The sequence below is a fragment of the Schistocerca piceifrons genome, chromosome 7 (assembly GCF_021461385.2).
Source record: "Schistocerca piceifrons isolate TAMUIC-IGC-003096 chromosome 7, iqSchPice1.1, whole genome shotgun sequence".
Taxonomy (NCBI): Eukaryota; Metazoa; Arthropoda; class Insecta; order Orthoptera; family Acrididae; genus Schistocerca; species Schistocerca piceifrons.
The window spans coordinates 215,402,621-215,418,138 of NC_060144.1; the positions used below are offsets into that span (position 1 = coordinate 215,402,621).

The window sequence follows — 15,518 nt, forward strand, 5'->3', positions numbered from 1 at the left end:
GAGGTCCCGCTTATATAGAGCGATTAGATGGCGCCACCACTCATCACTCTCGATTACAGGTAATCGACAGTCACTTCATACGTACAGAGTCGACCGCTATATCTTGTCTAGTTTTAATCCTTCTTCTTTTTTATTAAAATTATTTTTGTGCTTGTAGATCTCTGTAGCTTCTCTATACATGCAGGTATAATAATGTGAGGTTCTAGCTATCATGTTTGTCTCACTATATTTTATTTCGTGATCACCGTCTTTGAAAACGTGTTCCGCTACTCTGTACCATTGAAGTGACTATCGATTACCTATAACTGAGAGAGATGACACTAGCCAGAGATAGTTTTAAAGTCGAAAGCACGTGATGAGTGGTGGCGCCATCTGCACTTGTTCCAACGGGCTACAAGCTTTTTTATTCCGGCTGCAGAGAACTCTATATCTTGATGTTTGAACCAATGTTAAACGAATTACACTCCTGGAAATTGAAATAAGAACACGGTGAATTCATTGTCCCAGGAAGGGGAAACTTTATTGACACATTCCTGGGGTCAGATACATCACATGATCACACTGACAGAACCACAGGCACATAGACACAGGCAACAGAGCATGCACAATGTAGGCACTAGTACAGTGTATATCCACCTTTCGCAGCAATGCAGGCTGCTATTCTCCCATGGAGACGATCGTAGAGATGCTGGATGTAGTCCTGTGGAACGGCTTGCTATGCCATTTCCACCTGGTGCCTCAGTTGGACCAGCGTTCGTGCTGGACGTGCAGACCGCGTGAGACGACGCTTCATCCAGTCCCAAACATGCTCAATGGGGGACAGATTCGGAGATCTTGCTGGCCAGGGTAGTTGACTTACACCTTCTAGAGCACGTTGGGTGGCACAGGATACATGCGGACGTGCATTGTCCTGTTGGAACAGCAAGTTCCCTTGCCGGTCTAGGAATGGTAGAACGATGGGTTCGATGACGGTTTGGATGTACCGTGCACTATTCAGTGTCCCCTCGACGATCACCAGTGGTGTACGGCCAGTGTAGGAGATCGCTCCCCACACCATGATGCCGGGTGTTGGCCCTGTGTGCCTCGGTCGTATGCAGTCCTGATTGTGGCGCTCACCTGCACGGCGCCAAACACGCATACGACCATCATTGGCACCAACGCAGAAGCGACTCTCATCGCTGAAGACGACACGTCTCCATTCGTCCCTCCATTCACGCCTGTCGCGACACCACTGGAGGCGGGCTGCACGATGTTGGGGCGTGAGCGGAAGACGGCCTAACGGTGTGCGGGACCGTAGCCCAGCTTCATGGAGACGGTTGCGAATGGTCCTCGCCGATACCCCAGGAGCAACAGTGTCCCTAATTTGCTGGGAAGTGGCGGTGCGGTCCCCTACGGCACTGCGTAGGATCCTACGGTCTTGGCGTGCATCCGTGCGTCGCTGCGGTCTGGTCCCAGGTCGACGGGCACGTGCACCTTCCGCCGACCACTGGCGACAACATCGATGTACTGTGGAGACCTCACGCCCCACGTGTTGAGCAATTCGGCGGTACGTCCACCCGGCCTCCCGCATGCCCACTATACGCCCTCGCTCAAAGTCCGTCAACTGCACATACGGCTCACGTCCACGCTGTCGCGGCATGCTACCAGTGTTAAAGACTGCGATGGAGCTCCGTATGCCACGGCAAACTGGCTGACACTGACGGCGGCGGTGCACAAATGCTGCGCAGCTAGCGCCATTCGACGGCCAACACCGCGGTTCCTGGTGTGTCCGCTGTGCCGTGCGTGTGATCATTGCTTGTACAGCCCTCTCGCAGTGTCCGGAGCAAGTATGGTGGGTCTGACACACCGGTGTCAATGTGTTCTTTTTTCCATTTCCAGGAGTGTATTTCACGTCCTCGTTGTCCTGGAACCTCTTCCCACGTAATGCCTTCTTCAGTCCAACAAACAAATGGAAGTCACTAGGTACTAAATCAGTACTGTAAGGGGGATGGGGCAATACTTCCCAGCCCATTTTGTCGATGGTTTCACGAGTTGGTTGAGCAATAAGTGGACGTGCGTTGTCTTGCTAAAGAATCACACCTCTCCTCTGAGATCCATGACGTCTATCTCTCATGGCTGGCTTCACCTACACTCATGCTCATAAATTAAGGATAATTGCAAAATATGATGCCACACAACGTGGCACTACACAAAGCTGGCGCTAATAGCATAGGCACATAGGGAACACAAACGACACAGATCTGTAAGTCCACGGTGTTGGTGATAAGTTGAGAAAACCGTCCCGAAACACATGTGCTACAAAACTCCACTGTTTCTTGCACATGTACCCCAACATCAGTATGGGATATGATCACCATACACACGAACACAGGCCTCACAACAGGCGGTCGAGCAGCTGCTGGGAAATAGCCTCCCATTCTTGCACCAGTGCCTGTCGGAGCTCCTGAAGTATCATAGGAGTTTGAAGACGTCCAGCGATACGTAGACCGAGATCATCCCAGACGTGCTCGATGGGGTTTAGGTCCGGAGAACAGGCAGGCCACTCCATTCCCCTGATATCTTCTGTTTCAAGGTACTCCTCCACGATGGTAGCTCGGTTGGGCCGTGTGTTATCATCCATCAGGAGGAAGGTTGGATCCACTGCACCCCTGAAAAGGCGGACACACTGGTGCAAAATGACGTACCAACAAACCTGACCTATTACAGTTCCTCTGTCAAAGAGATGCAGGGGTGTACTTGCACCAATCATAATACCACCCCACACCATCACCTCCGTACAGGTCCCTTTCAAGGACATTAAGGGATTGGTATCTGGTTCCCGGTTCACGCCAGATGAAAACCCGGCGAGAATCACTGTTCCGTGAACATAACCTGGGACCACTGTTCTACTGACCATGTACTGTGTTCTTGACGCGAGGCTTTACGGGCTACCGTGGGGGTCAGTGGAATGCATCTTGCAGGTCTCCCAGCAAATAAACCATGTCTGTTCAGTCGTGTCTGGAGACAACTGTTCCAGTGGCTGCAGTAAGGTCACGAGCAAGGCTACCTGTAGTACTCCGTGGCCGTCTGCGGGCACTGATGGTGAGATATCGGTCTTCTTGTGGTGTTGTACTCTGTGGACGTCCCGTACTGTAGCGACTGGACACGTTTACTGTCTGCTAGAATCGTTACCATAATCTTGAGATCACACTTTGTCGCACACGGAGGGCCCGTGCTACGACCTGCTGTGTTTGAGCAGCCTTTAGTCGCCCTAGTATTCTACCGCTCATAATGTAATCAATATGTGTTCTTTGAGCCATTTTCAACACATAGTCACCATTAGCACGTCTGAAACCGTCTGCACACTTACTCACTGCACCGAACTCTGACATTCACCAACACACCTCTGCTTATGTGGACTGCTGCCAGCGCCACCGTGCGACGACCGCAGGTCAAATACACCGCATGGTCATACCCTGAGGTGATTTAAACCCGCAAACTGCCTACCAGAGCGTCGTTTCACTGAGTATCAGCATTATCCTTAATTTACGAGCATGAGTACAGATTAAAAGCAAATCCGAGTAGTATTGGCTGTTAATTGTACGCTGCTCTTCGAGATAACCACTCTATGCTTTGTCGTTTTGATTCTGGTTCATAACAGTGAACCCAAGTTTCATCACAAGTTAAAATTTTGTTGAGCAAGTGCTCAGCTTTTCTTTCATAACGTTCCTTTAACTCTGTGCACACTCTCAACCTTTTTTCCTTGTGCAGCCGCGTCAACTCCTTTAGGACCCACTATGCACGTGTTTTGCGGTACTTCAGCTTGTTACAGATAACTCTATAAGCTGTACCAGTACTAAATTTAACCTTTTCAACTATCATTTCCACAGTCACACGGCGGTCGGCACGAATAATTTCATCAATTCAACTTTCAAGTGAGGGTGTTGAAACTGCGACTGGTCGGCCAGAACGGTGTTAGTCAGTCATTCAGTAGCCGCCATTTTTGAACTGCTCTACCCACTTGTAAAAATTTTTACGATCCGTAAAACCTTCACCATAAACTTTAGGCATTCTACAGTATATATTCACTGGTTTCTCGCCTTCAGCAAGTAAAAATCGAATAACAGAACGTTGTTCAACTGATGTGGTCGTTTCAAGCGGACTCGCCATTTTGAAATGTACTTTTTTGGTTGTAAACAAAACAATGTTGATACATTAGCTGATCAGGGCTCATCCCAGTGATGCCAACTAAAAGCCATAAAAGTACCAAACTTGCCCTACCCGCAGGTTTTTCCCCAGATTTTATCAGTGGGGATGATGGAAAGGCGGAGTCTATAAAGAAAAAGTAAACACAAGAGGAGAACTTATCGTTGGGATTATGAATAATGCTGCCCTTATGGAAGAACGCCAAGACGACGTAAGAACTGGATACAAGTTACATAGAATATTTTATTCGAAATAGTTTACATCAGTGGTCGTCAAACTGTTTTGCTCCTGAGCCAATACTGACATTGTGGGGCCACTCATGTACCGATCATATAATGAGTTGCTAACGTACATACATTAGTGTTATGAACCCCCAATAAACGATAAGTTGGCCGCCGGGCACTAAGTACTGATCGTTAAAAGTCGGCACCATTCGGAACACTTCGTGTCGATTGTTTTCTGTTTCATATTGCTGCCACCCTCAGCGACCCCAAAGCTGTGACACTGTATTTGGCTCATGAAGTGTTGGTGTGTTGTCTGTGTGGGCGGAAGATCAATTGATTAGTAACTAACTATTATACTTAAGTGCTTTATGCAAGATGAGACACAATCATAAATGTTTACCATATGTTTTAAATATCGTTTCCCTCTACTCACTACATTGTATAACCTTAATTAATTTAATTTTCCTTGCTACAATTGAAGATACACGACCTAATTTACTTGGCTCACGGGTGAATTCGTCAACGTCAATTAAAATTAAGCACATTGTAACGGAACTGAAATGATGGTGGGCTGACAGTAATTTGGAGCACGCGCGTCGGAAACGGGCGCGCTGGTGTGAGACTGACATGGAGTGCACCCTGATGCCATCTATTGGCGAAACTGGGAATTAGCGCTGCCTGTCAGACAATGCACTAAGCTCTCGGAGTCAAATGTATTCTTTTTCTTGGTAATTATAAGTTATTACTGTATGATTTAATGTTATAAAGCGCTAGTAGTAAATTATTATGACTGGTATGAACTCCAGGGTAATAAATATAAATATTCTTAAATACTAAATGATTTCGGTGAAAAGGTGGTAGGGGAACGCCCCCACTCTTGGTGATACGAGTGTAGCTAGAGGTAGCTGGAGACACAGGGACTGAACAATGAAATGGCCTGGGGAGTGTTGATGTGATCGGACGTGCGTAACTGTGCTCACGCAAAAGTGATTGTGCAACAGCGAAGAGGCGAATATCGTCGCCGTTTGTGGAGTAGAACGCGACGAATGGTTGTTGAAGCCGTCTTTATGCCACTGGGGCTGATTGTAAGAGTTCCTGCGCCCAGATTTTATGGCGGACGTGCAGTAGCTTATACGAGTGCTACAGCTCGTAGTTCCAGCCGCCATTAAGGGCATGAGGCGTGAAGAGCTGCGTTAGCCACATGCATCTCACCACCAGCACCGACACGTCTACCCAAGGCAAGACTACTTGCAATTGTTAAGTCGAACTTTGTATACATGTAAAAGGAGAATACCAGTTTTCTTTTGTGCAAGTGCAGAAGACAGAATATAGTAATGAGTAAAATTACGACGCATGTTGTTCATTGTAAAGTGTAGTAACCTGAAACATAGTGTAGTGAAATCAGACTGAGGCCACCATCGCCTCTTTCATTTACAATTCTTTTGGGTGTAGAATACTTTAGCGTATAAGAATGTTGAAAAGAGCAATGGTCACACCAGAATGAGTCGCCTATTTATAGTTACTTAAATTTTTCTGAGTAACCTTTCAGGTAAAGTCACTTAACTAATTCTATATCAATTGTCCAAAGAGTAATATCCAAAATCATTAAATAAGTTGAAGGATAGAATTTTGTTAACCTAAGTTGCATAAGTTGTCTTGGTGGTAATTACCAAGCCAACTCACAGAAATTGAGAGAGTAATTGCTTTGTAGAATCACCTAGAATGATCAGAAATAGTAATATTCAGAATTAAGTTTAAATTCAACTCAAGCCGTTTCACTTTGAAATGAGCCAAAAAACTGATTTATTCTTTTGCTCCTTCAGAGCTGGCGACCGTAGTTATAAGTATTTTCAGGAGGATTCGACGGTAAGTCTGCTGCTCTCGTCGTGCTGATAGGATTATCCACTGCTGCTAGCAGTGGTGATGGGATACATAAGCTCACTACCAAGTTAAGTGGGTCAGGTAGGCAGTGTTACCGTGTGAACTGTAGGGCACTGTAGGCCGTGGATTGAACCCGTTCAATCATCACAGCTCTTTGGGAAATAGTCCGGTTAGGAGTGTACTTATCATTAGGTAAATACTGACGAGTAACGGTCAAAAATGTATACGCAAGTGAATTTAGCAAGGTCCATGTAGCACCTAGTTAATGTGGTGCAATGGCGAGGGTAGGAGTGGAGTAAAAGTGAGTTGAGCTTGTGGCAGCTGTGCTGTCTTCAAAGATTAACAACGTGAATTCACTACTACCTCTTACCATTAGGACTGAGCTATTTACGGTTTAAATACGTAGCAGTAAGCGCAAAGGCGTGACAGCTACAAGTCCGTATTGGCTTTATACATACAGAATTCGGAAGCGGGTCATTCCGTCAGTGGAGGGGGTTAAAACAACCGAGTCAGTTGAGAACATACCCCATTTACTGACGGAAGGATTCGGCGGTTCGGTCGCAACATCTTAAAATAATACTGCCCCTGTCAGCATGTTTCTTTCTTACTGAGCAGGAAAACTACACACTGTTTACAAGTTCTCAACGTTAGTTGAAGTTTTTGGATTCGGCTGTTAGTTGCTACATGCATGTTATTGTCAAATACGGCTGAGAACCGTGGGCCGCAGTTAGACGACCGCTGGTCTCTACTTTCTCTCTCTTCAGTGTTCAACTCTGAGATGGGTTTGAACAGTACTTCATTTCCCCTCTTCAGGCTGCCTTCCTTTTCAACCCCCCGTATATAGTGCATGTCCGCAGCTCGTGGTCTTGCAGTAGCGTTCTCGCTTCCCTCACACGGGCTCCTGGGTTCGATTCCCGGCGGGGCCAGCTATTTTTCCTGTCTCGGGATGACTGAGTGTTGTTTTGTCGTTTTCATCATCATAATTCATCCCCATTACGGACGGAGGAAGGTAATGGCAAAACTAGGACCATGCCTAGTACGGCAGTAGGAGTCTCCCGCATCGCCCCCTACGCTCCTCGGAGCATGGGACCTCATCATCATCATATAGTGCACCCCACATCATTCATAATCTGCTGCGTGTACGGCATCATTGGCCGTCCTCGGCGATTTCTTCTGGTACTGTCACAGCGATGTTATTCTGTTTTAAAATGTATCCTACGAATTTGTATCTTCTCCTTTCGATGTGACTCTACAGAAACCCGGTTTCCTGCGCTCTTCTCAGAACCTCTTCATTGGTATCTCTGTCTCTCCAGCTGATCTTCAACATCCTTCTGCAGCATCATGTCTCCAAGTCTTCTACCCATCTTTTCTTTTGTTTTGGTATTGTCCAGGTTTCACACTCGAGCCGGCTGCGGTGGCCGAGCGGTTCTAGGGGCTTCAGTCCGGAAACGCGCGACTGCTACGGTTGCACGTTCGAATCCTGTCTCGGTCATGGATGTGTGTGATGTCCTTAGGTTGGATAGGTTTAAGTAGTTCTAAGTTCTAGGGGACTGATGATCTCAAATGTTAAGTCCCATAGTGCTCAGAGCCATTTTTCACACCCGTATAGGGTCACACACCAAACAAATCCTTTCCTAATCCGATTTTTACGCCCAGACTGATGTTCTTGCTAGTGAGTAAGTTCTTTCTTAAATAAAATGGAATTTTGACCTTTTTTATTCGGCTCGCAATTTATTTCTCACTTATACCATTCACTGTAATCTTACTTCTTAAATAGGTTAATGCCTCTCTCATTTCTAGCTCCTCTCTTATACAGGGTGTAAATTTTAAGTTGACAAACAAGAATAACTCCAAAAATAAGCTTCACACGAAAAAATGTGTAGAATCCTAAGTTGATTATTTTCGAGGGGGACATCTGCTGGTGCTAAAATTAGCCCGCCACCCCAGCCCCCTGGGGGTGGGACGAGAGGCAGCTTTAAAAGTTCAAATGGGAACCCCCATTTTTATTGCAGAATCAGATTCTACATAAAAACCTACGTAAATTTTGTGTTAAACATTTGTTTTTATTCTTGGTACTTGGCGCTGTAATTCAAGAAAATCCACGTTCTCATTTTTTGCGTGGAAAATGGTTGCGGATAAATAAAAAATACTTATTTACTTCGTAAATTTTGATTCGCTAAAACTAAAACTCTCCCTCTCTTCCCATAGGGTGGGGCTTCGGTGAGAGGAATTAGAGTTTTACAAATGTTGATCCAAATATTAATTTTTTCCGTAGTCTCGGATAAGTTTTGTTTGTTTCGTGGTCATGAGGCCCCTCAACTTTTAATTAACAAACAAATCATCTGACTAGCTAACTAACTAACCAAACTGAAGTAAATAAGTATTTTTTGTTTATCCGTAACCATTTTCCACGCAAAAATGAGAACATGGATTTTCTTGAATACAGCGCCAACTACCAAGAATAAAATCAAATGTTTAAGACAAAATGTGTGTGGGTTATTTTTTTTTTTTTTTGACTGATTCTGCAATAATAAATGGGGGTTCCCAAGCTTACTTTTGGAGTTATTCTTGTTTGTCAACTTAAAATTTTCCATATTCTTCTTGGGTTGGGGGGGGGGGGGAGAGAACTGTACTGTATACCCTAACTTTAGTTTATCGCTTCTTTATTCTCATACCATATTAAGTAAAGAAAATCCTTTCCATTATGGTGAGAACCTCCTCTAGACCCTCTTTCGCCTCTGTGGTAACAGCAGCATCATCTGCACAACACATCACCTGGTCATTAATTTTGATCCCTGACTGAGCAGTTCCACAAACTTGGTGTATAGCTTTCTGGACGCAAGATTGAATATAAGAGGAAAAAGAGCACATCCTCGTCTCACGCCTTTTCTATACTATCACCTCCTAAAATATTTACCACTAGCTGTTGCCTGTAGCTATGCTCGCGTACCAGTAGTTTTGTTACGATGAGTGACGATGAATAAGTGAACTACTGTACCTGCAATAACATGCACTCCCCGCTCTCCCCCTTCCCAAGCTGTTCCACCCAACCCACGATGCGTCGACGTGCACAGCATCGCTGCGAGCAGTGCATACAAAGGGGCATGGACAGGACTGTGCATCTACGCATCGTGCTATTCAAGTAGTGTGGAAGTATGGATTAAACACATCGAAGATCGTACAAGCATTGTATTCATTACTTTGAATTGTATCACGTAGCACACATATCAAAGAGTATAAGCATTTCGACAAATATGACGTACGAGTAGTTCAAAAGCCAAAGAGTAAACATTTTCTCTGATTGGCATAATATTCTTCAGATCAGTAAGTATTTTTTACTACACACTTTCTCAAGTAGTCTGTGTTCTTCCTAAGGGTTCAAGCTGTCTCTTTACCAAATTTCACTGAAATCGGTTCTTTGGTTATTGGCTCTGGCTCTGAGAACTATGGGACTTAACACCTATGGTCATCAGTCCCCTAGAACTTAGAACTACTTAAACCTAACTAACCTAAGGACATCACACAACACCCAGTCATCACGAGGCAGAGAAAATCCCTGACCCCGCCGGGAATCGAACCCGGGACTTTGGTTATTAATAATAAATTTAAACTTCGTGCATGATGTGGCAGTTTTGTTGCCACAGCTCAGTGTTTATGATGTCGTATATACTGAACTAAGTGTCAAACAATTATATAATTTTGCACATGTGTTCAGTGTTATAATTGAACACTTTTTGCATAATGTGGCGGGAATACAGTTACTAGTTAAGAAATAATAAATTAAAGTGTGAGGCAGTTTCAGTGTATGTAGCGGGAAAGTCCAGTTAGCGATAAACGTTTTTCCTTTCATCATTTTGTGGAAGATCTAAGCGAGAAAAAGTTTCGTAAAGGATTGATGTTATGTGTAAAGTTTATTGCAAGGCATTAAGTGCTCTCTTTCTCAAATAGTGGAATAAAATCTAGGTATTCGCCTACACTTCTTTTTCATCCCCACCCTCATTCCTTTGATAGGTAAGTGGTTCTCACTACCAAAGCTGTCCGCCCCGGTAGTGCTGACAAGGTAGCTCAGCGGGTTCGGTCGGAGAGCTGGTTGGCCTTTGCAATAAAAAAACTAAGTGGAAGGATCAACAAACGAACTTGAACGGATGTCATGTGACGTCCGCAACGACCAAACACAACGATCAACAGCGAACAAAATGTAGCTGAATGGTCAGCGTGACGGATTGTCAATCCTTTAGGCCAGGGTTCGATTCCCGGCTGGGTCGGGGAATTTTCTCCGCCCAGGGGCTGGGTGTTGTGCTGTCATCACCATCCTATCATCCTCATCGACTGCAGGTCACCGAAGTGGCGTCAAATTGAAAGACCGGCACCCGGCGAACGACCTGCCCGGTGGGAGGCCCTAGCCATACGGTTAAATAAAATAAAAATCTCCCAAAGCGATTCTTCTCAGACAGTAAGTGATATGTGTTGTACCAAGTTTGGCTAAAATCGGTCCGGTGATTTCGGAGGAGATGTGCAACATATATACTTTTTTATAATATGTATGGATGTCTTTCTTTCGTGGTCCGATTTTGATTAAGTATAGCCTGTACGGTACCCAAAGCTATACTCAAAGTACCTGTGAAAACACCATGAAAATTAGTCTAGTAGTTTTAGAGGTTAGCGTGTTAAAACAGACAGATAGACAGGCAAGAAAGTTTTAGTAAAACTTTAAATTAGGGTATCTCTTTTTCCGCGATCTTATACAGTGCCCCAAACTATTCTCAAGTTACCTGCGAAAACAACATGAAAATGCGTCTAGTAATTTTGGACTGCAGCACCATTCCCCCTTTCAATTTACGAACAAACGGAAGGATGGGTGACATAGTGTTTAGTGTATCTGGGATTGTAAAACAGTTAAGATCCTTAGACGCCGGAAAGGCATCTGGCCCAGACGGTATCCCCGTAAGATTCTATGTTGACTATGCTACAAATATAGCACCATTCTTATCCGTCATCTATCAGAGATCATTGGAACGGCGGAAAGTTCCACGGGACTGGAAGGAGGCCCAGGTCATAACAATCTATAAAAAGGGTAGAAAATCGGATGCACCTAATTACCGGCCAATTTCACTGACATCGATCTGTTGTAGAATCGTGGAACATATTTTGTGTTCAGATATAATGACCTTTCTAGATTGTGAGAAGCTCATCTGCAGAAACCAGCACGGTTTTAGGAAACAGCGGTCATGCGAGACACAGCTGGCTCTCTTTGTGCATGATATGCAACAGGCTCTAGATACCGGCTCCCAGGTTGATGCCATATTTCTCGACTTTCGAAAGGCTTTCGACTCAGTTCCGCACTGTCGCTTGCTACAAAAAGTGCGCGCTTACGGTCTGTCCAATGGCGTATACGGTTGGATAGAAAGTTTTCTAACAGACAGCGAGCAGTATGTCGTCCTGTACGGGGTAACTTCAACAGAAACAAGAGTAACTTCAGGTGTGCCCGAGGGCAGCGTAATAGGTGCTCTGCTTTTTACGCTTTACATAAACGATCTGGTTGATGGTATTGACAGCGGCCTAAGACTGTTTGCCGATGATGCTGTAGTCTACAGGAAAGTAGTATCACATGAAAGTTGTGAACAAATCAATGAGGATTTGCAGAAAATAAATGCGTGGTGTAATCACTGGCAGTTATCTCTCAATATTAGTGAGTGTAACCTACTGCGTATAACAAGGCGAAAATCCCCATTAATGTACCATATGAGTACAAAATAAATGATCAGTCTTTGGAAGCGGCAATATCAGTCAAGTATCTGAGTGTGACTATTCGAAATGATCTCAAATGGAATGATCAGATTACACAAGTAACGGGCAAGGCGAACTCTAGATTGCGGTTTATGGGTAGAAGCCTGAAGCGATGGAGTCCTTCAACAAAGGAAATAGCTTACAATACGTTAGTTCGTCCAGTCTTGGAGTATTGTTCGTCTGTATGGGACCCTTACCAGTTGGGCCTGATTCAAGAGATTGAGAAGGTCCAAAGAAGAGCGGCAAGATTCGTGACTGGTACATTTAACCATCGCGAGAGCGTTACAAATCTCATAGAAAGTTTTAAGTGGGACACACTTGCAGGTAGACGACGCGCTAAACAGAAGGGGCTGCTCACTAAATTCCGAAATCCAATCTTCACCGAGGATGCAGAGCATATATTATTACCACCAACTTTCAAATCACGTAGTGATCATCATTCAAAGATAAGGGAAATAAGAGCTTGTACTGAGGCGTTCAGACAGTCGTTTTTCCCTTGCGCGATCCGCGAGCGGAACAGAGGGAGGGAAATATGACTGTGGCGTGAATTGTGCCCTCCAGCACACACCACTTGGTGGCTAGCGGAGTATATATGTAGATGTATATGTAGATATTAGCGTGTTCAAAGCCGAACAGACAGTCACGATGGTTTTACAGCTTTATTTTTGGTATGGATTCTTCCAATACTGAAAGATCTGAGTACCTAATGGAGCTGAGGCGAGTGAGTGAATACGTTTGTAACAGTTTGATCTCTCCTTTTATGTGGTGGGCGCCCTCTCACCGATGTCTTCGGAGACGGCGGTCTCCGTGTCCTCCTCGGCAGCCCTGGCTGAGGCCGTGTGCTGCGCCGCCGCCTCCACGAAGCTCTCGGCGTGCACCTCCACGTTCTGCACTCCCAGCGCTCGCAGGTACGCCTCGTACTCCTCCTTCCTGAAACACCGTCACTTCCTTAGCTAGGTTTTCCAGGTTTATTTTTGGTATGGAATCTTCCAATACGGAATGATCTGAGTACCTAATGGAGCTGGGTTTGGGTGCACAGCCGTCAGTTACGCTGTGGCAGTAGTACTCACTGTAATCGAAGTCCAGATATTTTATTCCCAAATCATTCAGCTGAAGTAACTGGGGTCGCATTCCTGGATCTCAGTGCCGCATATGACACAGTTAACCATAAGTTGCTTACCCAGAAAGTGTATAATGTCATTAAGGACTACACTCTTTCTATGTTCGTGCAAAGCATGCTACAGAACAGACGCTACTATGTAACCTTACAGCCGGCCGGAGTGGCCGTGCGGTTCTAGGCGCTACAGTCTGGAGCCGAGCGACCGCTACGGTCGCAGGTTCGAATCCTGCCTCGGGCATGGATGTGTGTGATGTCCTTAGGTTAGTTAGGTTAAATTAGTTCTAAGTTCTAGGCGACTGATGACCTCAGAACTTAAGTCGCATAGTGCTCAGAGCCATTTGAACCATTGTTTTGCAATCTTACAATCTAAAAACAGCCGATGGAGGACACAGAAAAATGGACTTGCACAGGGTAGTGTCTCCAAAATTATTTAACATCTATACGAATGACCTTCCCATCAGCCACCAGACACGAATGTTCATTTATGCCGATGATGCAGCAGTGGCCACACAGGATAAAACTTTTGAAGAAGTGGAGGAGAATCTCACAGGAGCCTTAACAGAACTTGCTATCTACTACGAAGGCAATAATCTCAAACCAAACCCTAGTAAATCTCAAGCATCCGCCTTCCATCTTAGGAACAGACAAGCCAAACGGAAACTCTGAGTCATGTGGCAAGGGGAAGAGTTGAAGCATACAAACACCCCAAAATGCCTGGAAGTAACATTGGATAGAGCGCTTACTTTCAAGTAGCACTGTCACAACACTAAAAAAAATGGTCTGTGCCAGGAACAATATACTGCGGAAGCTAACAGGTTCATCGTCGGGAGCTCAACCACACGTTTTGCGCACCACGGGTCTGGCGCTGAGTATCTCAGCCAGTTTGGAGGAACTCTGCTCACACTAAGCAAGTTGACGTCGCCGTAAACGAAACTGTACGTATTGCCACAGGATGCCTCAAACCAACTCCTAACGACAAAATTTATCCCATCATAGGCATAGCACCACCCACTATCCGCAGAGAAGTAGCCGCCGAGATCGAAAGATCAAAACAAAAGAATGATCCTCGACACCCGATGCATATGCACCGAAAACAACGTGTCTGGCTGAAATCCCGCAGGAGTTTCATTGAAACTACTGAAGAGCTCGCCACCAAGCCCGTCGCAAGGCGGCTTTCTCTCTGGGAAGAAATGGTGCCACACTCCACAATGGAACTACTTGAGGAGGGATCTGCAGGATTTCAACTACCTTTTACAACTTGGAGGTCATTAAACCGGCTGCGCACTGGAGTAACTGGGTGCAAATCAAACTTATTTAAATGGGGCTACAGTGATATCGATAGGTGTGAATGTGGAGCAATACAGGACTTGGACCACCTATTGATTTGCACAGATATGTCTATAACATGCACTAAAGACGATGTTTTGAAAGTCAATGACAAAGCAACCTACGTTGCTAATTACTGGGGAGGGAAGATATAATTGGTGCATACGGATACGGAAGAAGAAGAAGAAATCATTCAGCTTAAGAATCGCCTCCGGAAGTTATAGTATGAGAGCCCACGACAAAAACCGTGTCTCATCGTTTTACGGCTAAAACCGTACAAAATCGTTAGACAGTACAACCGAAAAACAACTTAAGTTATGAATTTCACTTTTATTTACTTAGTGACTGGTTTCAGGTCGATACCCATTTTCAAATTATCCCGACAGTCAAAATGATATCGTCCAAAATATAAGAGCCATGTCAATGTAACAAACACATATGTAAAACAAAGTGCAAATGAACAGTACAGACCATACTGACTACACCTCCAGAGTTATCTGTATGCTCTACACTCTGTATGCTCTGGAGTGTTCATTTATTAGCGCTTTGTTATACGTATATGTTTGTTATCTTACATGGTTCTTATATTTTGCGAAATACCATTTTGATTATCTGGATGATGTTTAAAATGGGTCCCGACCCGAAACCAGTCACCAAGTAAATAAAAGTAAATTTGCAAATTCAGCTGTTTTTCAATTGTATTGATTAACTCAAGTTGCTGCCCTGCAATCGTAAAATCATCAGACCAGTTGATCCTGAATCCGACTATGTGGTCAGTAATGGTCAAAAATATCACAGTTCTGCGGGGGTCCATTTCTCTTACGTCAGAAAAAAAATCACAATACGTCTGATATTAAAAATGTACACAGATTCTGTCGTTTTATTACGGAAATGTTTGTTTTCAGCCATTTTCGAAGTCACCTATACTTCTAAAAACGAAAATGACGTTCCAGCGCCCTCTATGTTGAGAGCTACTATCTACTTGTGAAGTTCTT

General features: G+C 44.7%; 1 protein-coding gene across 1 annotated transcript in view; it reads right to left on the minus strand.

Annotated features, from left to right (window-relative positions):
• Nucleotides 1-15,518, minus strand: part of LOC124805558 (putative methyltransferase NSUN7) — a 159,669-nt gene that overhangs the window by 62,601 nt on the left and 81,550 nt on the right. The window contains exon 6 of the mRNA XM_047266125.1: nucleotides 12,859-13,007. Within this exon, the coding sequence (XP_047122081.1) occupies nucleotides 12,859-13,007 (149 nt within the window). The remainder of the gene's footprint in view (nucleotides 1-12,858; nucleotides 13,008-15,518) is intronic.